Source organism: Microtus oregoni, unplaced genomic scaffold, assembly GCF_018167655.1.
Source record: "Microtus oregoni isolate MIOR12 unplaced genomic scaffold, Mior012 000005F_ref0000423, whole genome shotgun sequence".
Classification (NCBI taxonomy): Eukaryota; Metazoa; Chordata; class Mammalia; order Rodentia; family Cricetidae; genus Microtus; species Microtus oregoni.
In genome coordinates, this window is record NW_024543064.1 from 51,901,889 (window position 1) to 51,928,339 (window position 26,451).

General features: G+C 39.1%; 1 protein-coding gene across 2 annotated transcripts; it reads left to right on the top strand.

The window, feature by feature from the left end:
* Positions 1–234: 234 nt before the first annotated feature.
* On the top strand, positions 235–25,919 carry LOC121448759 (cytochrome P450 2J4-like). 2 transcript variants are annotated; one of them, XM_041652967.1, is made up of 9 exons: positions 237–560; positions 7,239–7,401; positions 11,281–11,430; positions 11,845–12,005; positions 16,227–16,403; positions 18,515–18,653; positions 21,204–21,391; positions 23,036–23,174; positions 25,435–25,919. In XM_041652967.1, the coding sequence occupies exons 1-9, from the start codon at positions 351–353 to the stop codon at positions 25,611–25,613; spliced, it is 1,506 nt and encodes a 501-aa protein (XP_041508901.1). In that variant the 5' UTR covers positions 237–350; the 3' UTR covers positions 25,614–25,919. The 2 variants fall into 2 exon arrangements, with proteins under 2 accessions (XP_041508902.1, XP_041508901.1); XM_041652968.1 differs by lacking the exon at positions 23,036–23,174 and having other exon boundaries at positions 235–560.
* The last annotated feature ends 532 nt before the right edge of the window (positions 25,920–26,451 follow it).

Here is a 26,451-nt window from a genome sequence, read left to right on the forward strand (position 1 = left end):
ACCTGCAGGGCAAAACACAGCCAGGAAGTGCAGCTGAGGGAAGGTTGGGGAGGAAAGGGTAAAAACTCTGAGGGGAGGGGCGGGGCGGGGCGGGGAGAGGCGGGGCGGGGCGGGGCGAAGAGCTCCCTGCCCTTGATTAGAGCTGCTCCCTCAAGCTGATTGGAAGCTACTCCAAGAAACATTGGTGGGGCCAAAGAGCCCAGCTTCAGGAGGAAAGAGGAGGGACACAGGAAGGGATAGGGAGGGACTAATGAAGGGATTGGTTCTGTGGGGAGCCCTTAGTGGTTAACACCGGGGACTTGTCCCAGTTCAGACTCTCATTCCTCAAAGAACCGGTTTCAGTTCCAGCCATGCTAGCTGCTGCGGGCTCCCTGGTGGCTGCTGTCTGGGCTGCACTCCATCTCAGGACGCTGCTGCTGGCTGCTGTCACCTTTCTGTTCCTGGCTGACTACCTCAAAAATCGGCGCCCCAAGAACTACCCACCGGGTCCGAGGGGTCTGCCCTTCGTGGGCAGCATTTTCCAGTTGGACCTTGAGAAGCCCCACCTCTCAATACAGCCGGTAGGATGGGCAAAGGGTGCCTAGCTCTGTCCTGATGTAATCATGAGCTACAGGAACAGGGGACATCTTGGTGCTAGGACAGAGGACCAAGTTCAAAGGGTGGTGGTGACAACCTGCTATGCCAAAAGAAAACCTTGTGTTCTCCTTTAAGAAATATGCTGTTCAATTTCCAAAAAGTTGGAGATAATTCTTACCCTTGTATTTTTGGGTTTTAATTTTTCTCGTAATTCTTTTATTGTCAGAGAACGCACTGTATATGATTTTAATTCCTTTAACCTTTATTATTTAAGTCCAGGTGTATTGAAGGAGGCATGGTGATATATCTTGACAAAGAAGCCCTGCCAACTTCAGAAATGTGTTGGAAGGTGGTACCTCCACTCACTTGGTTAAAGTTCTTGTTGAGAAAAAAGAAGTATATTTTTCTCTTGACTGGAGTTTTCTACAAATATTAGTTCTCTCTTATTAATCCTTGTTTGGTCCTTCTCCATCCTTGCTGACTGTTCCTCTACTGATTTTATCAACTCCAGAGAAAGATGCACTGGAATCTCCAGCTCTGCTGGGAGTCTGACTGTCTTTCCACTCAGTTCTGGAAGCTCTCCCCTATATTGGAAAGACTGTCATGTGCACTATGAACACATGTACGACTGTGGTTCTTCTTTCTGGTGAATGACCATCTTCCGTGTAATGTTCCTCTTTATCCACAGTAATTTTCCTTGCTTAGATAGTGAATCCTCCAGCCATGTTTAATTATCGCTGTCACTTCCCGTTGCATGTGAAGAGTGAGAATGTCTTATTATTTATTTCTATTTAATGGTTTAAGCACATAATTTTTTCCCACCTCTGTTTATTTTTTCCATTATCCCTTCACTGTGTGTTTCTTGGACCCTCTCCGAGTAGATGCCTTTCTATTCATCTTCTCTCTCTTCACATCTCTACTATTGTCCTCCCAGCATCTGTGCTGTGTTACTCAATACGCACACACAGCTATGAGAGTTTGTTAACAGCATTTTGCATGTGAAATGAAACGACTACAAACATGGGAAAGCCCTCTGCCCTGTATGATGCACTGCCCCAGGTGCAGTCCCCACTCAGTGAGACCCACATCCCACAGTGCCCTGCTCTTCAGTGTCAGTGCAGCTGGGACTCAAAGGCACAGGAGTCTGTTGTCTTTGCCCCTTACTCATCCTCCCATAGCTGTCTTTTCTCTGACCGTTCAAGTTCATCATTTCCTTTCTGACCTCAAGCATTTTCTTTCTTCATTCCCTCAGAGGAGGTTGTCACAGAAAGAAACTTCTTAGCTGTGCCCTCCACATAATGTCTTTCACTCCTTCATACACTGTCTTTATCCTGATTGTAGAACACTAAGTTGATTATCTACTGCACTTAACATTTTTAGATGTCCTCCCACTTCTTCTGGCCCTTTTGGTTTCCCTATAAGTAGCAAGACATTCTCTCTCTGCTTTCAAGAGATTTCCGTGTTTTGAATTTTCAGACTGATATTGACAGTGTTGCTTTCACTTTTCGTTTTATGCCGTTGAGTTCTTCATGGTAGATTTGTATTTTGCCAGACTAGGAAGTTTCAACCATACTTCAAGAATTTTATCTTTCCTGTTTTTTGGGGGACATCTATTTAATGAGGCACAGTTTTGATGCCTCTGGTGCTGGGTCTTCCTTTTTGCTGTCTCCTTTCTCTGTGCAGTACAGGGTGGACCTGCTTCTCACATTACTAGGCCCATCTTCTAAAGCACAACCCCTATTTATAAATTGTTGGGATTATTTTATTATTGGCTCTGTTGACATATTTTTTATGACAATGAATCTAAGGCTTGTAGATTTGAAAATAGATACAGAAAATATCACCTGTTTTCTCCCAAATCACACATATGGAAGAATAAGACCCCGGAGTCCAATTTAATGTCTTGAGCCCAGATGAGTCATCTCTCTTAAAAAAGTAAAAACAATAAACTCTTCAAACTTCTTGATTGAAATCAAGAGAGTTCAATTAATGCTTTTGGTGGTGAAACTTCTGAGCCTAAAACGTACTTGCCTCAAAGGTAAGGCCTAAAAGCAGCCTTGTTTCCTATCTAATTTTTCTTGGAGCACTTTCTAGCTTTCCCTCATCGAAAATCTGACTGACCCTGGCAACAATAAAACCTGTTCTGACTTGCATGCTGCCAAGAATTGTGAACTTCTTGCATGAGGACTTCTGAATTCCCTATCACTTGCCATGACCTTTGGCTATGTGTCCTCTAATAAGACTTTTCTCCTGGAGGAAGTAACCTTTATGTTCTTGCATGTACTTATTCTTCAGTCTTTGTATCTGTATGGCATGATATCACAGTATGAGTATTTTAACCTTCACACTATATATGTTTTGCTGACAAGCTCACTATTTATGAATTGGTTCCAGTACTTTATCTTCACCTCAGTTTCTAGCAGGACTATAGCAGATGTCGTCTTAGGCTGTGCATTGCACATTTTCTGCACTCTAAGGCTCTCTCAGAAGATGGTCAATGAGAGTGTTACTCTGAAGAGGAGTTAATGTGCCAAGGAGTGTACACAGCTGTGCTTAAATGAGTTCATGTGCACAGAATTATAGTGAAGAGCAGATATACACTCTGAAATTTCAAGGAATACTCTCGTCTTCTATAAAGTCTTAAAAGTACTTCTACCAAGCTTTGTTATGTCCATAGATTTATTTTATGTTTCCTTATTGAATAGAAAGTGATTTTTTTCAGCTTAAAAGGAATGTATACAGTTTTGGTTAGGTTTAATCCACTTAACAAAACCTAGACATTACCTGAGGAAGAGGGAACCTCAATTAAAGAGTTATCTCCATCACCTTAGTGTGTGGGACATTTGATTTTGGTTGTTAATTAATATAGCAGAGTCCAGTCCACTGAGATGACATCACTCCTGCACTTGATGATGGAATACAACTTGTAAAAGTAAACCCTTTCTTCCCAAGTTGCTTTTCGTCAGTGATTCATCACAACAGAAAGCACACGAGGACATGTACATACTGAAAAAGAAAAACAACATAAGAACACAATTAAGCAGAAGAGACAAAGAACTACTTCTCTACAAACAAGACCACTAACACATTCTCTTAGGTACCACCATGTACATACACTTAGACACTCAGAAATAATTTCATATAATTTGTTCATCTAGGTTTTGAGATTATATCATAATAAAAATAAAGTTACAGTGCCACTGTTTCTGGCAGTTCTCTGTTTCAGAATTTCTCTTCATTGAAGAACTTTCTGTAATAAACTCTGGAACAGGAAGAAGACAGCCAAAGCTCTAAAGCTCACTGGCCAGCCTGCCATGCCTTTACAGAGCTAAGGAAATACACTGACTCAGACAAGCTAATATGGTGGGCAGCTGCTGAAAATGATCCCTGAGGTTGACCTCTAGCATACATACACACAAACACGTGAATGCACACACGTGCACACGAACACACACACACACATACACACACACACCTAAAAGAAAAATGCTAAACTTTAAAGTAACAAAAAATATGCAGTTTTTGTTCTTGTACCAATTAGGAAAACACACACATGCCCTGATACACACACACACACACACACACACAGAGCTCACACCTCACTACACAGAGCTGTAAGGATTCAGATGATCAGACCTTCTCATATACTGCTAATGGTGGTGGGAATTTTCCTCCTGAATGCCCTTTTTCTATTGCTTCTAAGAGAACCGGTATGCCATTTGCCTTCATGGATCATTTATCTCATTAATCCATAGCTTCTACTTTCTCTTTATCCAAGACGTGCATCCCATTGTACATTGTTCGATAACAATCCACTTGGACATTTACTTCTACTCTTAACTTTTCTGTCTCCTATTTCTTTTGTCACATTTATATCTCTTATTTCAATCTATTGTTATTTTCAATTTTAACTCTTTTACCCCTCCGAGTCACCTTTAAGAAAATATACTTTTGGGGCTGGAGGGATGGCTCAGCGCTTAAGAGCATTGCCTGCTCTTCCAGAGGTCCTGAGTTCAATTCCCAGCAACCATATGGTGGCTCACAACCATCTGTAATGAGGTCTGGTGCCCTCTTCTGGCCTTCAGGCATAAACACAGACAGAACATAGTATACATATTAAATAAATAAATATTTCAAAAAAAGTAAATACACTTTTGTTTTAATTTCTCAAATGGCTTACTTAATGTATAGTGAAAGTGTGCCCTACCTGCCTTAAGACATAAACCCAAGGACCTTCTTGGTTATTTAATACATTATTACATTAATTGGCTGACAGACCTGGCATGGTTGAGAATTGTAAAGATCAGAATCTGCTCATTCATTCATTCCACAACAAGATAAAAGTTTTGAATCACTTGTGTTGAACTAGAAACATACTTGGGCACAGAGCTGGAAAAGATGGAAAGAACATTGACCCTAGTGCCGAGTCTCAGATGCTGGATGCCGCTTCAGTACAAGGAGGGAATCTACGTGGTACACATTGCTAATTACGATGCACTTAAGCCTTATTTTATAAGTTGTTCCCTAAACTTCATGATTGATATTGAAAGTTAGTCAATGAATTTAGTAAATAAATTTAGTCAATAAATTCTCATACACCCTAAATCTCACCCACACACTGATCAAGATGAATTTGGCTTTTTCCTCATTTGTACACATCTATTCCTGGCATCTCTTAAAAGAAAAGGCATACACTTGTTCGCTCTGCCTTACGGACCAGACAAGTCAGATAATGATAAAACCCAATGAAGCTAGCAAGGACTCTGGATAAAGAACTAAGGAAGTACAGAGTCTAAGTAAGGATCTATCTATAATATGGGTGCACGATCCTGGAATCAGATCAAATCATTATGTTTGTTTGACATGACTCACCAAGATTCAAGGTTTTGTGACTGATAGGATAGGGCACAAGTAAAGGAAGGTAAGAGTAGGGAAGGAGACCACAGATACCTAGAGGATTGTACCCTCCTGTTTGGTACTACTGACAAGACTCAGGATGACCAAAGGAGAGGTGGGTCAACTCAGGACTGATTTGAGAACACACAGGATGAAGAATCTTTGGAAATGATCACATACTCTCATCAAACTTTGCAAAACCTTATGTCTTCTGCATCTTCATGGCTGTTCTCATTCTCTCCAACTCCCTCTTCTTGCTCCCCTAAACTCTGTCACTCATACCTTCATGCCTGGTCCCCATCCCAACTGCCTCTAAAACCCCAAGTCTCATAGAGATTCTATGGTATTAATTTTCTACAGATGTATATAACATCTGGCAGCACCCCTCCACCAGGCAAGAGACTTGTTTTAGGCTACATTACTTCATTTGCAATTTATTTTCTCTTTAGAAAGATGATGAAAATTCTAACTGTGGTAGAACAGTTACAAAGAATAAAGTAAAGCATAAAGCATACTGAGTACCCACTCAGTGAGGGCAGCTATCTGGACTTGATGGATTATTTTCTTGGCTCTGACAATATGTTTGTATCCCCAGGTATTTGAACACAGAGCTCATTCGTTTCTCAGAGATGCAGTCGATGGTTGGGTGTCTGGAACTAAACAAAGTGCTTCTCACAGTACCATTCTCATCCTTCCCCACAGAGCACTACAGGGGGTGCGGAAGTAATTTTTACCCTTTCATAGCTGGTAGTCTGAGACTTGGAAGAGAACACCGGCCCTAAGAGCCCAGTTATTAATCCATAGACCCTACATGCTTGCATTATTCCAGATCTTCACAGATGTCTCAACTTCTATCCTCGGCTCTTTATTGTACAATTCCTATGCAGCAAGGTTAGGGGAAGGCAGGGTCTCCTTTGCCTAAATAGATGCTAGATATTGTGATTAACTAGGATTTCATGGTTGCTATATCTGCCTAGTACACATGCATTTCAATCTTTCTCTGGACTGATGGCCTTTTTTCTTTGCCTCATTGGGTGTCAAAATGTTTAACTTCCAACCTTATAATGTATTTGAAAGACTTGCATCTTCATGAGTTAGTCTAGTAACAACTTGATGATCATTTGGTTCATGTTGGATAGATATATGAATGAAAGACTTAAGAGAAAATTTCTAATCCTAAAATTGTTTGAATTTTGGTGAAAAAGAAAGAAATCAGGAACATTAATATCACACCAATAACAGAGTTCCCTTAGTGTCTGTCCAAGTCGTCACACATGTACATCCCATGTTAAGCATGTTGATGAGTGCGGGGCATTATTTTCTGATTAAACCATTTCTTCTATGAGGATGTCCACAAAACTGCACCAACATCAAGCCTATACGCACCCTCCTTGACCTTTGTCAGGTCAAATGTGTCACATGCTCTCCTTTCATTAGATTTCAGGGTGCTGCCGATCAATGATTTTGCTTCTTCATTGAAACTTATATCCTCATGTTTTTCTCTAGGTAGACATTGTAGGTGCATAGTCAGCTCATGAGACTTATATTAATGAACTTTAATATAATATGATAAAACTTTTACCTATTTGGATTTGAGTTTAGTGCAGTTAAGTAAACCACAACTTCAGAAATATTTCCACAGACAATGGCCTATCTCCCCACTCACAGAAACCTCTCAACATGAATCCCATTAGCTATACATGCCTGCCATCCTTGGAAACACAGACACAGGCACACTTAACTATAACTCTTGGTATATTTTTCAGTTTGTGAAGAAATATGGGAACATTTTTAGCCTGAATTCCGTTGGTGTAAATTTAATAATGGTAACTGGACTCCCCTTAATCAAAGAAGTCTTTACACACATGGAAGAAAACATTTTGAAACGCCCTATCTCTCGTCTCCGAGAACGTATCACTAATAACAATGGTAAGTTTATTGAGCAACATGGTGTGTGCATTACAGTGCTTCTGATATATTAAACATACCTGTATCTTACTTTCCAACATGGCCATAAACAGTCCCATCATAATTTATTATATTTAATGGAAGCAGAATGTCACATTTCCTGAATGAAAGCACCCATCAGAGGACTAAACAGTGTCATCTCATTTCAAGAGATTAGAAATAACCACATCTTGAATTAGCTAATTATAAATGTGTTGGTGAGAAGGAGCCATTGAATCTAGCCACAGCCAGACACACTGTGTTCTTACTTCCCTTTTCCTTTGCCAACTCTCTGTCCCAAGAAAACTGGAGTAATTCAGCCCCATCCTACTGCTGCTCTTCTTGTTTCTGGCTTCTTATACTCCATTATTAAAGCCATGCAACACAGAACTCTCTAGCCTTCTAGACAGGGTTAGACTAGAATAGCACGAATACTCAATATTGCCATTATATCAAGTTGTATTTTCCAAAATTGAAAGCAGAACTTCAAGTGTATTGACCTGCCAAATTGTCAGTTTTAGACATTTCCTAATTTCTCCTTCAGGTAACCAATCATTAATTGTACATAATAAACTATGTTATCTCTTATAGGAAACACAGAGCTAGGCACAATTTATTCATAGTGCACATAATAGATAAAATCTCCATCTTTATATAACATATACTCCATCAAATGAAATATTCTGAGCCATTAGCTAATTAAAACACACAGAACTACAAGGTTAATGGTAAAAGATATTTATCAGAAGTTTCAAACTTCTACTATAATTCAGGAAAAACCTTCTGTAAGACGAGATTCCCACATCACCTCCCGTTTTCTGTTTAAATAAAAAAGGTTATAACTTTAACATAGTAAAATTACATATAACAAAACAGTTATCAAGTAAGAATTACAGTTACAATATTTCTATTTACTTTATCTTTTATCATAACAAGGAAAACTATTTTTCCACTCCATCAAAGACTCCATAAGGATATACTATTACCTAAGTAAACAGAAAGTGCATTGTAAGAAACTTCCAAAACTCGAGAAATGAAAGAGACATCTCATTGCCTGGGTAGTCATCCCAAAGTTCTTCTGTACCATTGGGGAATTCATCTTCAGCCTACAGGCCTATAGTATCCAACAGAATTTTTCATGAAGCAGGAAAATTCAAAGACAAGTCTGCCTATATTGGCAATTTTCCAGTCACTTTCTTCTGTATCCTGCAGAATATCTTACAGAAACTTTCATGTAGCAGGAACTCCGAAGGATTGTCTCACCTTTAGGCAAGTTCATCAGTTATTCCTCTGTAGATCCTTCAAGTCCAGTTCATCGAACAACTCCATGAGAAGCCTCTTCAATGCCCATCTTCTTATTGAAGTAGATTGATGCTGCCAGGAGCTTATGTGTCTCACTGTCATGAAAAGTCCTAAATTTTTAAAATACTTAGATGCCATATTCTGAAGATCTTTGAAAGATTTGAAGAATACCTAACTAAATGAAATATATCCCTATATATCAAAACCTAACTGACATGACTACAAGCTTGACTATTATAGATGAGTACCTATTAACTTATATTTCTTAATTATAGATTACATTTTAAATGAACTACACACACACAATACCTTAATCAAGTAATCAAGAGTAGAAATATATATAACAAAATTAACTTTAAATTTGTATCAATAAACCAAAATCCATACCAATACAAATTATTCATATCTATATCATACCCCCTTTAAATGTAAGCAAACATTTATAGACAATATTTAGGAATATGGGCATAGTTTTCTTCATATTACTTCCTACTGTTTGGGGAAGCTGTTAATCAGGTCTTTCATGGTGTATCCTATGGGCTAGGTTCATTTCAGTCAGCAGTGGGATGAAGTATTTTCTTTGTGGGAGTGTTCACAACAACCTATCAGGGGATCTTGTTCCATGAAACCATATTGGTCTGGAAGCAATCCACAAGTTCTTATCTTCTTTGGAAACAAGAGAATTTTACCAAAGCCAATTTGAAAATCATGATACCTTTATATGCCGTTTTAGCTTAACAGCCCATACAATGAAATGTCTCTCTGTACTTAACTCCTTCACAGTCAAAAAATTCAAAGAAAATACGATAATATACATAATCCAAACTCTCTGTGTATAATTCATCTTTACGTGACTTATCATTTTTAATCCCTTTAATCTATTACTGCCTGTACTCTATCTCTTTGAAAACTTTGTTTTAATTTTTTAAAAAAACCATTTACTTTTTTATAACTCTCTGTACTCTTTTGCTTTTGTCTCCCAAGCCTATGTACATTTATCCAACACTGTGACCCATTTATAGGTGTTTATTTTATCTGAATTTCTCTTTATTGCATATCAATAAATATTTTCTGACCGGAAGCACTTCTTAAAATGCTAAACACTTATGAATATAAGCTGCAACTTTGCTAGGTCAAATACAGTACTCCCTGCTTGCCCTGCCTGGTCCAGCATGGCAAAGACACTTGAGCCTCTGAGAGCCAAGCACACCACCCCAATTTCAGACACACAGCCAGTCTATGTCACCAATAATTAAGCTGCAGAAGTCTGCTCACAAACCCCATCCAAATGCTTTGTATCCTGCAAGAGCCAGAGGTCACATTGAAAGCATAGCCCAGAAAGCTGGCATTTTAAATGGCCACAGCTTTTTTTCTGCTATGGCTGAATTAGGAAAATCTCTCTTAAAGGATCCACACCTTTGCTTGCTTCTAGCAAACAGAGCCCGTCCAAGTAAGTGCTGATAGCAAACCATGTTTAACTCTGTTCTTTACTGTCTAGAATTAATTTTTAAGCTCTCTCCGGTTTTTATGTGGATGTAGTTTCCAACGTTGGCACACCAATTATGGGAGGATGGGTGCTTGTTTGTCCCGGCGACCCATAATTTAAATAATCACACAGAAACTGTATTAATTAAATCACTGGTTGGCCCATTAGCTCTAGCTTCTTATTGGCTAATTTTTACATCTTAATATAACCCATTTCCATTAATCTGTATATCACTATGAGGTTGTGGCCTACCAGCAAAGTTTCAGCACATCTACCTCTGGCCACAGATCCATGATGTCTCCTGACTCTGCCCTGCTTTCTCCTTGCATTCAGTCTAAGTTCAGCTGTATCAACAGGCCAAAGCAGTTCCTTTATTCATTAATTCTAATCACAGCATACAGAGGGGATTCTCATGTCAGAGCTAATGATTTCTTTGAATGTTAAGAAATTGACTTGCACATGGCATTGCATGTGTCATGAATTAGGTTGTAGATGATGAACAGATTGGAATGTTTGTCTCCTGTTCTTTCTCTATGGAATACTGATGCTTCCTACCCTATTGATTAATTAATTTTTCATATTTTAGGGCTTGTATTGAATAGGAATTCTCTTATAGATCCTTTTATACCTCTTTAATTTATATGTCTTGTGTTATCCTTTAGTTTATTCCTGTTATTCAACTTAACACAACTAAGTGGATATTTGTGTCAGCTTGGAACCAAGGTGATATGAATTTGAACCCCTGGGTATTAAACAACTGTGTTTGCTTGGAAAGTTTTATTTTGTAGTCTTCCATTCTTTGCTGCGGTGGGAATGGACCTATTGCTGGTTGGTAATAAACATGCAGAGACCTTAAAGAGTAGATTACACAGTATATAAAAAATACCAGTGTATGATTTTGCAGATCACCAGGATGTTAGACATCATGCTTCTTGCTTTGGGGGTATTCTCTCTAGATAGTTACCAAATCCCTTATTGGCCCTTCTTTTTTCCATTGCACATATATCATAGAGTTCATGAGGTAATGTTAGACCAGAATTTCAGTGTCATAATGCTGAATGTCTTCTTATCAGGAGTGCTCTTCTCCAGTGGCCAGACATGGAAGGAGCAAAGAAGGTTTGCCTTGATGACCCTGAGGAACTTTGGGTTGGGAAAGAAGAGCTTAGAGCAGCGCATGCAGGAGGAAGCCCAATACCTTGTGGAGGCCATAAAAGAGGAGAAAGGTGGGCATTCCACAAGGCAGGTGTGGGAGGTTATGGGAGACTATGGCCCTCTCATTCATTGTACATATTCTTCCTAAATGTTTACATGCTTGCTCTGGTCACTGTGCCGGTGCTTTGAACTGAGGACTAGGCAGTAAACTTGTAGCCATGACCATGAGCTGGGAGTTCTGTAGGTAGGCACACAGATGGTCATTAGACACACTGCTGCACCTACGGCCTGGTCATCAGTTGAGCCTCCCAGTATTAGCAGAGTCCCTGAAGCATGTCTGTCTTTATGTAGTATGATCTGAACAGAGCCTCTTCCATGGTTTTCTGCAATGTATATTCCTCTATCATATCAAATTAATTCAGTATAGAAAATAGAAACAAATGAATAACTTTGAAGGACTCACCCCTCTCTCTCCCCACCCCCAGGACAGCCTTTCAACCCTCACTTCAGTATCAACAATGCAGTTTCCAATATCATTTGCTCTGTCACCTTTGGGGAGCGTTTTGAGTACCATGACAGTCAGTTTCAGGAGATGCTGAGGCTACTGGATGAGGCCACGTGTTTGGAGGCATCAATGATGTGCCAGGTACGTGCTCTTCTTTGCATGTCTGTCAAGGGTATTACAAATGTCTTCTGTAGCTAACATGAGAACATTAGAAAAATTGAATTTGATCCAAATATCTTTCAAGTCCACCTTCTGACTTTGATGTTTTTGTTGATTATAAGAATCTTAATATATACAAAAATTTCTATATTTATTTGAACTATTTTGATATTTATATTGGTCTATAGACATGCCTATGGGAATGCTGATATCATTTAGAGAATGGAAATAATATTATTTACTTGGACTTTCTTTTTTTCCCTGCTACTCTCTTCCTATGTTAGTCGCCTTCAAAAGGAACTTTCTAGCATATTTTCTTGTATTGAAATTCTTCTTTGTACCCTCTTCCTTGTTATCTGTAGACCTGAATTACACTGACTGTGTTGTTGTTTTTATCTACAGTTAGATAAATGAGTTGTTCTAGTTTTAGGAGTTGTGAATAATAGTTTTATATCAGTGTCCATTTGGCACACCCATTTGTCTTATATTTGCATCTGAACATATAATATAACTAAATATTTAGAAGTGCACTGTCTCCATACCCATCGACATGATGCAATCAGTCTAAAACAAGAAAATATACACATTTGAGGTTCAAATGACACCTCCATCAGTGGCCAATTTTCCATGTCTACTCCTTATAGCCACTTGAATACTTCACATATCTGTCAGCCATGCCCATGACTCTTTAAGGTAGTTGTATGTTGACATTAACCACAAGGGCTTGATGTTATCTAAAGGGTTTTCCTTCTGCTAGGCCTGCTGCAGTAGTCCATCACTACCTTTGTGTATACACATTGGAGACTGTGTGTGCAGATGTTTTTGTATTTTTCCACATCTTCAAGACATCGTACTTAGTTTATGTGCATGTATACATTTGTTACGTGTGTGGGTGCACACAAGTCAGAGAACAACTTTCAGGAAAACATTCTCTGCTTCCATTATGTGTATATCACAAATGTAAAAGTGTGTCTGTGTGTGTATACCTTTTTGTTTGCAGTTGTCATGATTTATTAACTGTTGCCCACATGCAATGTCTTTATTGTTTCTGACTTTTTGGATTTAAATCTGTTTTAACTCAGATATGAGAATTGCCATGTCATCTTGTTCAACTTCTATTTGTTTTAGAAATTGTTTTCTTCTCTTTGATTCTTAATTTGTGGCGATCTTACCTGTAAGGTGTGTTTCATAGAAACAACACAAACTTTGATCTAGGTTTTAAATTTGGTCGGCTAGTCTCTGTCTCTTTTTAGCTTGTTGGAGCCACTTACATTCAACATATTATTGAATCATATAAGCTAACTACTGTGGTTTTATTGTTTTTCTTCTTGGTTAAATCATTTTTACTTTACTTTCTTCCCTATTACTACCAAGGATTACTTGTTATCTGTGTTACATATGATGGATGTTTCCCTAGTTCTCATTTTCTCAACCATTCATCTTATGAATTTTACATTTTCCTGTGTTCTCATAATTGACATTCTTTTTATTCTGTGTATAATACTCCTCAAACACATTCAGTATTGTTGGATTAGTGCTCCTGAATTGCTCTGATTTTCACTTTTCCTAAAATATTCATGTTTTTCCATTAATTTTAAATGATAACAATTCTGAATATGGGCTCCATGATTGATAATTACTTTCAGAGAACCTGTGTCATCTCATGTTTTCTTGGCTTGGAGATTGATGATAAAAAGTTTAATACTCTAATTTTTATGACTTTGCACATGAGTTAATGTTTTTCCTTACAGCTTTTGTATTTTTTGACATAATTAACAAAGCACAGAAGTGCTTTCCTCTAGAGTGTTTATTTTAAAGGTCTAAATACCACTTGTCTTTGAAAATCTATTTCTGTCTCTATATTTGGGGAAAATGTCTGCTATAAATTCATTGAAATTATTCTCTATGCACTTATTTTTTTTATCTCAGATCTTTGTTTTCTTATCTGTGACCCTGCAATCCTGTGGCAGCTGAGGTCCACTTTCTGATTGTATCTCTGAGTTCTTAGACATTATACTCATGCCCATTATTCCCTAATGGAATGAATAAAGCGTGTCCTCAACATTGGACTCCATTCCTGATAGACAGTCTTCTGCATAGTTTAATCTGTTGGTGATGGATTTTACTGTGTTATTGACTCATTGAGCTATTTATTTTCACCATTTCCATTTTTTTTAAAGCAAAACCTCAGTTTCTTGCTGAAGTATTCAGTGTCTTCCTATTTGTTGATCTTTTCAATTAATTTGTTGATTTTCTCATTCATTTTGCTGTTTTTTTTCTTTCTAGTATTGACTTTCTTCCCCGGGTCCTTTACTGTATTCATCTGCTTTCTTATAGCCTCCAAGTCACTGATCATATTTTGTAGAAAATGTTTCAGCTTTTATGTAGCATTGTACTTGTTTCAGTACCTGTGAATGCATTAATTCAGGAGTTCGTGATTTTTAATAGCATCCAAACCCGCTTGTATTTTCATATTTCTTGTGTTTCTGTGCCGCACTCTGTGTTCTCTTGGACACTCTTCTGGAGTGTGTGCAGATAAGCAGTTGTGGATGTTTTTACTTTATTATATTTTGGGTTCATAATGCTTCCAGAGAGAATGAATCTGAAGCACAGAATCTGGTCTTTCAAAAGCTCATTTTTTTCTCTTGAAGACTTGATGCATGGATTCTCCACAATGTACCCCAAAGTGGATTTATTTTTACTCATCTCCGTATCTGTTTCCTCCTCAAATTCAGGGCTGCCCTCACTAATAACTGAGAAATTAGTTGGCGTGAAAATAGGCATAAAGAGTGAGATCGGTTGCATTTATTTCCTACACTATTTTGTAGTTTGTGTTTTAGCTCTTGGTCATTGTAGTCCCAACCCAGCAGCTCCATTATTTTGCTTCCAGTACACAGAGTCAGGGAAGTCAGGGCAGTCCAGTAAGTACCAGGCTCACTTCTAGGTGTGTGTATCAAGGGGAAAACAATCTTAGAAGGGAGTTAAAGGTGGAAGAGAGTGATAATAAACATTCTTGGAATGACTGATTACATCAGACACTTTAATGGACAGCTGCAAAAGTTTACTAATTTTTCACCATGATCTTTTACATATAAAATGCTGCAATATGGTGTCTGCAAGTAGGCACAGAGATGTCTAAGAAAAGATAGACAGTAGTCCACCACACATCTGTGGAATGCTTTGAGTATCTCATGCCTTTCAGTGTTTGAATACAGGGAGACCCCATTAGCACACTGTGCGTTTTCCATACTATTAACATTGTTATTCTCATTATTATATCTGCTACAATTCATTATAGCCAGAAGGAAACAGAGGTATAAGTCACACCCATGTCTGCCTCATTTTAAATGTTGTTGATTTTACATTTTGTTATGCACTACAAATTTTATAGAAACATCCATCACAATTAGCTTTAATTCAGTAAAGATTGCAGTCTTACCATATGGAGTTTAAACCATGGTGGGGTAATCAGGATGTGCAGTTCCTTGTACAGTATATATTACTGGTAATTTCCCAGAGAGAAAATAAGTCATGACAGAGAAATTGAAAGATGAAAAAAGTGCCTGTTATTTTAATCAGGTAAGGGATCTGTAAGGAGACTTGAGCAATGATTTCACGAAGTGAGGGACAGGGCTATAACTCTTTCAGCAATATTTTCTTTTAGACACGATGAATAAGGGCCTAAGACAGAAATGCCCTCAGTTTGGTCTCAGAGGTTGCTCTGGTGGGAGTGCCTAGAGAAACTGGGACAATCATGAAGATCTGGGGGTTCCAACTCACAGGGCTTACAAGTAAATAGTTATATCTCTGACTTTGAGTCTAGAGACCATCCATGAATATAGAAAGTCACAGGGTCAAGCATGTGGTTACACTGATAAATTTTTTTTTGTGGAAATTATATGCAAACTAAGCTGTAATGGCATTAATAGTATAATCAATAAAAGTGTTGAATGCGCTCCTAATATCCAGAGAGAGATGGTGTTATGTAGCAGATAACAAGCAGCGAGGCTAGAAAGAAGTGTTCTGAAGCCAAATACACTTTGCTCATCAGAGTAGGAATATTTTGGAGGTAAATGAGATGGAAGAGAGAAGCTGGCCCCACAATTTCACAGTTAGAAAAAAAGGGAAACAGAAGACTATAGCTTGAAGCCTTGTAAAGTGGCATCATGGTGTCCCATTGACTGCGTTGTTTTTCCCAATCAGCTCTACAATGTTTTCCCATGGATAATGAAATATCTTCCTGGATCACACCAAACAGTTATCAGAAACTGGGAAAAACTGAAATCATTTGTTTCTTCTATAATTGACAATCACCGGAGAGACTGGAATCCTGATGAGCCAAGAGACTTCATTGATGCTTTCCTCACGGAAATGACAAAGGTCGGGAAGATGCTCCTGTGTCTTCTTCTTAAAGACAATGTAATGGTTTAATAGTTGTCAAGTGATCAGGCAGCAGGCTACCACAGAGTTTGTGCTTTAACATGACACAGCTTTATTCTCTTAACAGTTCTCATGATATGTTCTTCCTTTCGGCCACATAGCGTTCTTTAAAAGACTATGGGAACAATATGACCCTGTATATCCAAGCTCCTAAAGCTGACAACATTTTTGTGTGTTTGCTTGCTTGCTTACATTTTTCTTTGTTTTTCAAGACAAGTTTGCCTTATGTAGCACTGGCTGTCCTGTAGCCCAGGCTGGTCTTAAACACACAGAGACCCTCCTGCCGCTTCCTCTTGAGTTCTGGGATTAAAGATGAGCACCACTACACCTGACTATGAGGGCACTGATATCTTTTGCTTTGGTTCTTTTTCTGTCTTCAATTCCAAAATTGTAGCATCTCTTTTCCTCTTATCTATTTGATTATGTTCCTCAGGCATAGTTTCAAAATAATTGTACCCTCTAAAATTATCTACACAGCCTATTTTAGATTTTCAAGAAGCATGTAAATGTTCCAAAAATGAAGATATAGACATCTTTGTACATCATTGCTTCACATACCCTACCCCCTGTGAGGGAAAATAGTATCACTATTAACTCAGTGGTGACATTAGAAATAAATGGTTTCCTCCCTGTAAATGGTAGATACTTCCCTTTCATGCCTCTCATTGACTTTTACTCTTTATTTGCCTCTTATTCATGTAGGAGTTACATACAAAGTGAAAGTAACAATTTAACATCAGAGTTCTGTTTTTGATGATTTCTTCTAAGGTCAATCATTCACTCCCACTCAGCCCCAACTGCAAGACACAGGCAAAGTTCAACTGAATGCTAGAGTCTGGGTGGGTCATCTGCCTTCCCATAATCTCCCATCCTATCATATCCAAGCAGACAGAAAGCAGTTGAATGGATTTATTTGATACATTTGCATCTTGTGACAATAATAGGCAGAAACATTTTAAGAGGCTCATGGTTTATTTTGTCTATTTTTATTTTATGTTTATTTTCAAGGGGTGTTGGTCCATCATGAAAGAGAAAACATGAGAAAAAGATGTGGTTGTGCCTGTTTGTGTCATGGTAGATCAGGAAACAGAAATTAGGCAGGACCCAGGGCTTTGATACAACCACATCACTAAATCCTTCCTATGAACTTTGACTCATTAGATGATGGATTCCTTCTCTGCCCAGGGGGAACCCATTAGTAAAAATTTTCCCATGTTCTAGCACAGTTCATCCTCCTGGTATAGTATCAATAGTAACAATATTATATCTCAAGGAAAAGGGGCAAATAATTCACTATATGTAGTGCAGGTATGAGACCATCAACATCATGAGTATTATAAAAAATGATGATTATATAGAAAGTTAGTGAAGATGAAATTTTATCCCAAAGAATAATTGATGGAATAAACAAGGTTTTGCCTATGAAAGATTAAAGGGCTATCAAAGAATAAATAAACACAGATCATTCCTTCTTAGATCAACAAAAAGCATTTGTAGAGTATTTAATATGTCTGCTGTATCTCCTACAGTTTGATATGGCATGTTAAAATATGAGTATTATTCTCTTCTTATAAACTGAAGCAGATAAAGGTAATGTGAACCTCTTAGATCAGATAGTGACTTAGTGATGTGGCTGATACTGGAAGTTAAATATGTGTGTGTCTTTATCCTGTTCTGTTATCATCCTACTAAAGCTTTTGCAAAGATAGTCACAAGAAAATAGTTGTCTTGCTATTCATCCACCTGAGTCACAGAAACTTTTGATTAGCCTCCAACACTTGGAACAGGAAATGTTTTCTAAGGAGATCACAGTAATATCATTTGAAATGTGTCCTATTGAACTCATACTTCAGGGTGACGAAAACCTGATCTGCTAGTGTCTGTATTGTTGTACTGGAAACAATAGATAGCTCATGAATAGCTGCTGGCTGAGAAGGTCAACGGGAATACCATTTTAAATGCCTTCTTCAAATGTGATCACTAGCATCAAAAAGCATGTATTGAGAAATCACAAATCTTCTGACTAAACAAGGACACGCTGTCTTTTCCAGTACCCAGAGAAGACTACAAGTTTCAATGAAGAAAACCTCATCACGAGCACTCTAGACCTCTTCTTTGCTGGAACTGAGACAACATCCACGACCCTGCGCTGGGCTCTGCTCTACATGGCGGTCTATCCAGATGTCCAAGGTGAACATGTGGTGACCTCACTGGACAAAGCAGAATTCTGGAAGCCATGTCTTAAATGGCACCAGAAGAGAACAAGTTGAAGTGAGAAGAAGGGCCATTGCTGTGAGGCAATATGCCCTGGGTAACAGGCATATGCTCTCCATGTTCTCTCAGGACTGAGACATTTACAAAGTGCATCCATGCAGGTTCCTCTTCCATTGTCAGTAGGCCTTCCCATTTCCCCTGAATTCTGTTCAAACTCTGTTCTGGTGTTCAATGCACTGTGATGTCACCTTTCTGCCTTCTCACTTCAACCCCACCCACCCTGGGTGCTGCCCTTCTTACACTCTATGTCCTCTGCTGGCCCTGTCCTTATTCTTCTAATTCTTGCCTCGAAGCCATGATATCAAGAGTGTTCTATCACAGTCTTTACCCATTCTAGAAGAATCTTCTCAGGTACTACCTCCTGAAGTCACTTCAGATCTCTTCATGGTTTGATAACTGGAGAATTACTGTTGTTTTCCTCCAGACATGACCAGATAATCTTCCATATCTATGCTGTATGTATTGTTCCTTTCTCCAGTGACTGGCATTCATCAGGGAGAGTGGTCCATGCTATTATGTGTATGCCTTCAGATTCTAGAAAAGTTTAATGATCTGAGGGTAGGAACATTTTTCTTGTTTGTTCTGTTTTTTCAAATATTGAGTAACAGTTTATCTATGAGGTATAAAATCAAGTTAGTTAATACAGGCCAATGGTTTTTACAGTAAGATGAAATCTGGATAGAGAAAATCAGAGTGCTTCCCATGTGGTAAAGAAAAATTTGTCCAAAGAACTACCCCTTCGTGTGTGTGTGTGCATTTGTGTATGCGTGTGTGTGTGCGTGTGTGTGTGTGTGTGTGTGTGTGTGTGTGTGTGTGTGTGTTTGTGCATGTGGAAGCCATAGCACAGCTTCAAATTATCATTCCTCAGGGACTATCCAATTTTGAGACAGGGTCTCTCATGCACCAGGAGCTTCTCAAATAACCTACACTGCTTGATCACTAACCCATGGGGATCTGTCTGCCATCAACTCTGTAGTGCCCTGGGATTAGAAGTGAGTGCCACCATATCCACTTTTTTACAAGAATTGTAAGAATCAGACTCAGGTCTGCAAGCTTGCTTTACTGACTGAACTATCCTCCATGCCCAAGTATTTTTCCTTTTTTATTCAAAATGCATATGTGTACCTCTATTTATTTATATGCATACTGAATTTCACTTAAAATATGTATGTGGCTGGAGAATAATCTTTTTAAATATTAATACTACTGAGTTAGAATACATACTTGACTTCTAGAATAAGAGCTTCAAAATATCACAAAATACCAATAGGAATCCAGTAGATTGACTTTTTAGCTGGATAACTGATTAAGCTCTATGAGCATATTGGAAGAAAGATAACAACCATTATCATTCCTTATTATGATTCTATCTGTTCATATACATTTCAAGACATCCTTAAGATAAGGCTCAGTTATTCTCATTAATCAGATGTGGAAACTGAATTCTAAAGGATTTCATTAGCAATGTTGTGCGGCAACTTCTTGCTATCCACTGCCCATGCTGATGTATCTCCTTGAGAAATGAGAGCCTACAGATGTGCTGTGGTCTGAATGATCATGTGTTCTCTATGAATCCTCTTGTTGCAACTTAATTACCAGTGGTATGGTGTTAGGAGGTGATTGGTCCTATGAAGGGAATAATCGCCTTAAAAGAGGTAGCAGAGAAGCCAGAGAGACAGCACAAGAGGTAGAGGATCTTGCTACTTCACCATTGTCATGAGTGCAGTTCCCAAAACTCACATGGTACAAGATGAGAAACATACATCTTCCCAGCTGTCCTCTGACCTCCACTCTTTTGCCGTGAGACACTCTCCCCTGACAGAAATATACTATTATAGAAGTATTAACTTTTTATAAAAGAAGAATGGGTGACTTATTTCTCCCTATGACATGAGGATTCAGTGAAGCTTTCTCATCAGTGAGACAGAAACTGGTTCATACCAGATAAGAAACAGCTTGGTGCCCTGTACTAATCCTCAGGCTCTAGGACTATGAAGCATGAATGTGAATTGTTTGCAATACATTTTGGGAAAGGAACTTACTCATACCAGACTAGGTACTTCCCTGAGGTTAGCCATGTTAACACAGCTATTCCATTTAAGAAAGTTAGGATTATGTTGTAGGCTCAGGGAAATATCACTGAATTGTGGATTTGTCCTTTAAATCAATCTTTTAAAGGGTTAAGGAAACATCTATACAGCTAGGTCAGTAAAATAAAATCAAAGCAAGACTGCTTCATTTTTTTTTTGCTTTTTTTGCCTTTTTAAAATTGATTTTTATTGAGCTCTACCTTTTTCTCTGCTCCCCTCCCTGCCTCACCCGTCCCATTTTAAACCCTCCCCCAAAATCTCCATGCTCCCAATTTACTCAGGAGATTTTGCATTTTTGTACTTCCCACGTAGATTACATCTCTTAAGAAGAAATAACCAAATTTGAAAATTAATAGGATCTCCTGTTTTCTTTCAGAAAAAGTCCAAGCTGAGATTGACAGAGTGATTGGCCAGAATAGACAGGCAAGCCTGGCCGACCGAGAGTCCATGCCCTACACCAATGCTGTCGTCCATGAGGTGCAGAGAATGGGTAACATCATCCCTTTGAATGTTCCCAGGGAAGTGTCAAAGGACACAAGTTTGAATGGATTCCACTTTCCAAAGGTAACTATGTGCTCCCAGCCTTGGATACCTTTGACAATTGTTTACCTCATCCTAAAAACGTAAATTAAAGGTGACATATATTCCTTGCTCAAGAGATCATTTAAATTGGGCAGAAAGCTAGTATACCTGCTAAAATACTAGTTTTCCTCCAAGCATCTAAACATATACATATACAGTGGGGAAAGAAGAGTCCTTGCCCAAGTTTAGGCAAAGCCTGGCTTTGTTGGCTAAAGGCATCCTAGCATCTTCCCATGCTAATGTGGGCTAACACAGTTAGCAGGTCTCTGCTAGATGATACCTGAGAGAGCAGCTCTCAAGACGAAGGGACTGCAGGCTTGGGCTAGAAAATGCTGCTACACAGGCCTTGAAACACTGAGTTTGAAATGAGAATGAAACTTGAGGCACTTGTGCTACCATGACAGTGAGACTGTTGTTTCTAAATCAGCGAACCACAGGCTTATAATTTACATACAAATGATTTCTGTCAAATGAGGGGAAAATGCAATATTAGAAAGGGACAGAGGGTCAACAGTTTCTAAGTGATATTTGTGTGCTGTTGACTCTTAACTCCTTTACAAGGTCTTATTCGCTTTTCCGAATAACTATCCATTTCATGTTTGAGTTTAGAAAGTGAGGCTTAAGTAAATTAGATTTACATCAAATCACTCTACTATTAAACATAGTGGGGAATCTGGGACCAAACCTGTTTTGATTTTTCTGATCAGCCTAAGCTTCCTCCATAGGGCTTGCAGTATTTTGACATTTAAAAGAGGTCCTCTGATGTTTCTCTATGAATCTTTGTTAAAACCCCTTTCTTTATAGACTGGATCCCCATCACATCTCCCAGGAGTCTCAAGATCTCTGCATAGGGTTTCCTGAAACATATACCCTCCACACCACAAAAGACGGTTCTATCCTCCGTCAGGGAAATTCTGCTGCCATTCTTTGATTATCTCTGGAAATGTGTTTACAGATATGAGCATAAGATGATGAAAGCATACTACAGAGTGTGTAATATAAGAGGTGACAGAGTCATCACGTTCATGGCACACTTCACTGTTAGCTGTGCAGCAGATGTGGGTCTACAATGCACTGAGGTTGTTCTTGGAATCAGGAATGGACATGACAAAGTCAAGAGAGATCGAAAGAATGGGTAAAGTCACTGCTAGGGTGGGTGATTCAGTGTGATAAAAGGCACACTCTGGAGAGCCCAAGCACCATGCCAGGAAGCCTGATGGAATAAGCTTGCAAACTCTGCTTTCTTGATGCGCTCCTAACCCAGAGAACTGGATCAGACTCCCACACACTGAGGGTTGAGAATGGAAAAACAGAGAAGGAAGGCTCATCTTTTCCTTGCCCAGGTCCTCACAGTAAGAGATGCCTCATTATTCTTCTTTGGATGCTAACATGTCTTTCCCTAGACCTGTACAAACTTCTTCCCATAGACTTGTATTCAGCATTAAAGAGCAACCTAATGGACTAGAATATCCCCAGAAGGCATTCACAGTCAATGCAAAGTTATCTCGACAAAGGAGAAGGTACTAAGTGGGGAGAGTCATGCATGAGAGCTCAGAAGTATCTACATTTACCTCCATTAAGGTCTGTTTCATATATCGAAGCATGACTCTTTACCATCATTTTTAGGGTACCATGCTTCTAACAAACCTGACTGCACTACACAGTGACCCCAAAGAGTGGGCCACTCCAGAAACCTTCAATCCAGAGCACTTTTTGGAGAATGGACAGTTTAAGAAGAGAGAATCCTTCCTGCCTTTCTCAATGGGTGAGTTTTGATGAGCAGGAGAGGGTTCACAGCTCTACCCAGCCATTTCCTCCTCTCACCCCATAATCTTCTGTTTTAATGAAAACATCTCCAGATTGACCAGTGTGACTCTATTTTGTGTTTGGTTGAAGTCCTGCATTCCCTGGCCTTGTCCCCAATTCAGAGCCCCAATTTCCCTAGCTATGTTGTAATAGGAGCGGCAGGCTCTGTCCTGCCACCCTGCCGGCCACCCGGCTAGCTTTACACCCGAAATAATTATACAGAAACTGTATTCATTTAAACACTGCTTGGCCCATTATATCTAGCCTCTTCTCGGCTAACTCTCGCACCTGGACTAGGGCATTTCTTATAATCTGTGTAGCCCACGAGGTGGCTTACCAGGGAGATTCTAGCCTAAGTCCATTCTGGGTCGAAGCTTCATCGCGTGCGTCTCAGAGAGCAGAGCTATTGCATCTCTGCCCAGAAGAGAGGAGCATGGTGTCTCTGCTCCAGAGAGCAGAGTTGTCGAGTCTGAGCTCACTTCCTCTTCCTCCCAGCATTCTGTTCTGTTACTCCTCCCACCTATGTTTTATCCTATGAGGCCAAGCAGTTTCTTTATTACTAAACCAATGACCTTCTTCTATCATAGCTGGGTGTTTCAACTTCTCTCATTTTTTCCCCCAAACATTAAGAATAGACATTTATAATGTGCTCCCTCTTTACTAAGGTGTGTATGGAACTCCTTCATAAGATTTTTCAGTGTCCCAAGTTATTTTCAAAGGATGCAGTCTCACAGTCAAATGGAATTGATTTAAAATGTGATGCTGAGGAGAAATGCATCCTGGGAAAATTAGAGAGATCCTGTCTTAAATGCTTCAAAGAGATAAAGTGGTGTAGCTCAGTGAAGGCATACTTTCTAGAATATGCAAGACCTAGCTAGATTCACCAACTACTAGGGAGAGAGAAGAGAGAGGGAAAGAGAGGGAGAGAGAACAAGTGAGGAAGAGGAAAAAGAGAAAAGGATAGGAAAGGAAAAGAGGAAATAAAAAAAAGAATTTTTTCTTCTTTAGTGTCAATTCTGACACCAGCATCCATACTGGTTGGTATTGTCAAGGGACAGACTTTGTACACTGAATGTGCTACTAGTATTAGTGTGATTCACAATCACTCATAGTGCCAAGATGACCTTTGACAAGTTGGAGAGTGGGAAAAATGGAAATCAATGCCACTCAAAAAAGCTTTTGCCCAGAACCGGTCTGTACGTCTCAGTAAACTTCTTCTTAGTCAAAACAATTATTCTGAGGCTATTGACTTGGCTTCCGATTTTACACTATTACTCTTGCTCTTTTCTTTCTCTCACTCAACATGTATGATTTAGGAATAAAGGAATCTAGTAACAAGTTACTTAAGGTACCTGACATAGTAACTCAGCTGGTAAATTGCTTGTCTTATGAGCATGTCCTGATTTGATATTCAGAAGCCCCACAGAAAGCTGAGTATGTCAGCATATGCTTGTTCTCCTTCTGCTAGATGGCCAGAGACAAGAGGACCCGGGCACTCACTTACTCACTGGCCTGGTTGCCCACGACACTGCCTCAAAAATAAATACATACATAAATATATTGGATGGCACTTGAGCATAAGCACACATTGCTGGCCACTAAAGTCTATACATATGTGCACACCTGTGTACACACAATGGGCACACATACACACAAACACATCTACACAAATGTGGGCTTAAAGATAGATTAGATACTATGTGGAAATCTGCAATGCTGTTGGGATACATGGTGAGGATGCTCACTGAGGGAAAAAACAGTGGTGTGCTAGGGTTGTCCTGGACCATGAGGGATTACCTGTGTAAACATACCTATTCACTAGAGAGACTGCCCTGTAAATACATATCTATAGACACATGTAGATAAATACACCGCGTGCATGTGTGTATGGTGTGACATGAACTAGAGCAAAGGTTTCCAGAGTTATGTGAATGCTTCCTGCTGGGTATTACCACCACATTAGTCAATGCAAGGGAACAGGATACCTGGAAAAATGGCAAGGTGAAAATACAAGTCTGGGACATATTGTTGGGCCAAGGTCAAGAAATGCCACCTTGAATGAGGCTCTAATGGCCAAATCAGGAAGGTGGTAGACAAAATCAGATGGACACACAGCTCACGGTCAGCTCATTATTTGCAGTTAATAGCTGTGGACATCAGTCCCTCCACACACTAAAATCAGCTAAGAAAGTGACTCATTTTCTGTTTTGGTCCCACAGGAAAGAGAGCCTGCCTGGGAGAACAATTGGCCAGGTCGGAGCTATTCATTTTCTTCACTGCTCTTTTGCAAAACTTTACCTTCAAGCCCCCAGTCAATGAGAAGCTGAGCCTGAAGTGCAGAATGGGCCTCACCCATTCCCCAGTCACTCACTGCCTCTGTGCTGTCCCCAGACTGTGATGCTGGAGAAGGAAGGAGAAAAAGAGTACAGGAAGAAATGGTGAATGTCCAGAAGCTTGAGGGCCTCGCTCATATGAGAAGAGAGTGATGTCAGAGAATGAAGGCAACTCAAGAAATAGTGACGGAATTGGACTTAGAAAACGGATTCAAATTTCTATAGACTCCTAATTTGGTGGTGGGAAAATCATTTATGAGCTCAGAGGCATATCATTTTATCTAAAAATTGCAGGGGGGATGATGAATCCTCCTATAAAGAAAATGCGCTGAAAATAAATTGCTGAATTAAAAATGCTAAGTGCACCATGAGTCATGTCTCAAGGGTTGTGCCTTCGATTTGTTTCCGCCCTCCTTTCATAGACACGCATGTGTTCCTGGCACATTGAGATGTTAGTCTAAAGTGGTACAAAAGGAAAAGAAGAATCAGAATTTACTTTCTGGTTGCATCCATAGGAAGAGGCCATGAAGTCTCTCCCAAATGATAGATGTGTCTCTAATTATGTAGCTCTGTTGAGACTTTTGTTTAGATCTGTACCCCATTTTTAAAATAGGTTTTGGACATTGACTTTCTAGAGTTCTTTATATATTTTGGAAATGAGATGATGAGTTGGTAAGAATTTTTTTTCCCATTCTGTAGGCTTCATGTGGTGCTTTCTCATTTGGTAAAATTCTATTGCTTTCCTAATACCCACATGTATTCATGGTGTCTCTCTAAATGTGGAAGCCAAATGATAGGAATCACTTCCTCCACTTGGTAAGAATAAATGCAGCTGGACTTAGAAATCAAGGATCATGGTGATATGTTAAATTTTTATTAATTTTATCACTATTATATTATACA